Raw genomic sequence first — 2,500 nt, forward strand, 5'->3', positions numbered from 1 at the left:
CAGGAGCCGCACCAAGAACATGATGTGGTACGGAGTGTTAGGAACCAAAGAACTGCTCCACAGAACCTACAAGAATCTGGAGCAGAAGGTCCTGCTGGAGGTAACCTGCTGCTGTTCCCCTCCTGTTCTTCTCACGTTCTCCTGTTTCTCTTCTGTTCCTCTCACGTTCTCCTGTTCCTCACATGTTCCTCTCGTCACGTTCTCCTGTTCTGTCGTGTTCTGTCATGTTCCTCTTGTGACGTTCTCCTGTTCTGTCGTGTTCCTCTCGTCACGTTCTCCTGTTCTGTCGTGTTCTGTCGTGTTCCTCTTGTGACGTTCTCCTGTTCTGTCGTGTTCTGTCGTGTTCCTCTTGTCACGTTCTCCTGTTCTGTCGTGTTCTGTCGTGTTCCTCTCGTCACGTTCTCTTGTTCTGTCGTGTTCTGTCGTGTTCCTCTCGTCACGTTCTCCTGTTCTGTCGTGTTCTGTCGTGTTCTGTCGTGTTCTGTCGTGTTCTGTCCTCTTGTGACGTTCTCTTGTTCTGTCGTGTGTTCCTGTCGTCACGTTCTCCTCTGTTCTGTCCTGTTCTGTCATATTCCTCTCGTCACGTTCTCCTGTTCTGTCGTGTTCTGTCGTGTTCCTCTTGTGACGTTCTCCTGTTCTGTCGTGTTCTGTCGTGTTCCTCTCATCACGTTCTCCTGTTCTGTCCTGTTCTGTCGTGTTCTGTCCTGTTCTGTCGTCACGTTCTCCTGTTCTGTCGTGTTCTGTGTTTCTGTTCCTGTCGTCACATTCTCCTGTTCTGTCGTGTTCTGTCGTATTCCTCTTGTGACGTTCTCCTGTTCTGTCGTGTTCTGTCGTGTTCCTCTCGTGATGTTCTCCTGTTCTGTCGTGTTCTGTCGTGTTCCTCTCGTCACGTTCTCCTGTTCTGTCGTGTTCTGTCGTGTTCTGTCGTCACGTTCTCCTGTTCTGTCGTGTTCTGTCGTCGTGTTCCTCTTGTGACGTTCTCTGTTTCTGTCGTGTTCTGTCGTGTTCCTCTTGTGACGTTCTCCTGTTCTGTCGTGTTCTGTCGTGTTCCTCTTGTGATGTTCTCCTGTTCTGTCGTGTTCTGTCGTGTTCCTGTCGTCACGTTCTCCTGTTCTGTCGTGTTCTATCATGTTCCTGTCGTCACATTCTCCTGTTCTGTCGTGTTCTGTCGTGTTCCTCTTGTGACGTTCTCCTGTTCTGTCGTGTTCTGTCGTGTTCCTCTTGTGACGTTCTCCTGTTCTGTCGTGTTCTGTCGTGTTCCTCTTGTGATGTTCTCCTGTTCTGTCGTGTTCTGTCGTGTTCCTCTTGTGATGTTCTCCTGTTCTGTCGTGTTCTGTCGTCACGTTCTCCTGTTCTGTCGTGTTCTGTCATATTCCTCTTGTGACGTTCTCCTGTTCTGTCGTGTTCTGTCGTGTTCCTCTCATCACGTTCTCCTGTTCTGTCGTGTTCTGTCGTGTTCCTCTTGTGACGTTCTCCTGTTCTGTCGTGTTCCTCTTGTGATGTTCTCCTGTTCTGTCGTGTTCCTGTCGTCACGTTCTCCTGTTCTGTCGTGTTCTATCATGTTCCTGTCGTCACATTCTCCTGTTCTGTCGTGTTCTGTCGTGTTCCTCTTGTGACGTTCTCCTGTTCTGTCGTGTTCTGTCGTGTTCCTCTTGTGATGTTCTCCTGTTCTGTCGTGTTCTGTCGTGTTCCTGTCGTCACGTTCTCCTGTTCTGTCGTGTTCTATCATGTTCCTGTCGTCACATTCTCCTGTTCTGTCGTGTTCTGTCGTGTTCCTCTTGTGACGTTCTCCTGTTCTGTCGTGTTCTGTCGTGTTCCTCTTGTGATGTTCTCCTGTTCTGTCGTGTTCTGTCGTGTTCCTCTTGTGATGTTCTCCTGTTCTGTCGTGTTCCTGTCGTCACGTTCTCCTGTTCTGTCGTGTTCTATCGTGTTCCTGTCGTCACTGTTCTCTGTTCTGTCGTGTTCTGTCGTGTTCTCTTGTGATGTTCTCCTGTTCTGTCGTGTTCTGTCGTGTTCCTCGTGTTCCTCTTGTGTTCTGTTTCCTGTCTCGTGTTCTGTCGTGTTCTCTTGTTCCTCTTTGATGTTCTCTGTTCTGTCTGTTCCTCTGTCGTGTTCCTCAGTGTGACGGGCGGCCCATCCCGCTCCCGTCGCTCCAGGGCATCGCCGTCCTGAACATCCAGAGCTACGCCGGAGGAACCAACTTCTGGGGAGGAACCAAAGAAGACGAGGTCAGTGTGGAACCAACCAGGATCACAACCAGGATCACAACCAGGGTCCTGACCTGGTTTAGTCCTGGTTTAGTCCTGGTTTAGTCCTGGTCTAGTCCTGGTTTAGTCCTGGTTTAGTCTGGTTTAGTCCTGGTTTAGTTCTGGTTCCTGGTTTAGTCCTGGTTTAGTCCTGGTTCTAGTCCTGGTCCTAGTCCTGGTCCTTTAGTCCTGGTTTAGTCCTGGTTTAGTCCTGGTTCAGTCCTGGTCCTGGTCCAGTCCTGGTTTATTCCTGG

General features: G+C 50.0%; 1 protein-coding gene across 5 annotated transcripts in view; it reads left to right on the forward strand.

Moving 5' to 3' along the window:
- LOC110172162 (diacylglycerol kinase delta-like) overlaps nucleotides 1-2,500 on the forward strand; it is a 51,706-nt gene that overhangs the window by 35,925 nt on the left and 13,281 nt on the right. For all 5 annotated transcript variants that reach the window (XM_055166584.1, XM_055166583.1, XM_055166582.1 and 2 more), the window contains 2 exons: nucleotides 4-100; nucleotides 2,121-2,228. In XM_055166584.1, coding sequence (XP_055022559.1) covers nucleotides 4-100; nucleotides 2,121-2,228 — 205 coding nt within the window. The remainder of the gene's footprint in view (nucleotides 1-3; nucleotides 101-2,120; nucleotides 2,229-2,500) is intronic.

Source organism: Boleophthalmus pectinirostris, unplaced genomic scaffold, assembly GCF_026225935.1.
Source record: "Boleophthalmus pectinirostris isolate CB_2022bp ecotype Guang Dong unplaced genomic scaffold, ASM2622593v1 HiC_scaffold_9, whole genome shotgun sequence".
NCBI lineage: Eukaryota > Metazoa > Chordata > Actinopteri > Gobiiformes > Gobiidae > Boleophthalmus > Boleophthalmus pectinirostris.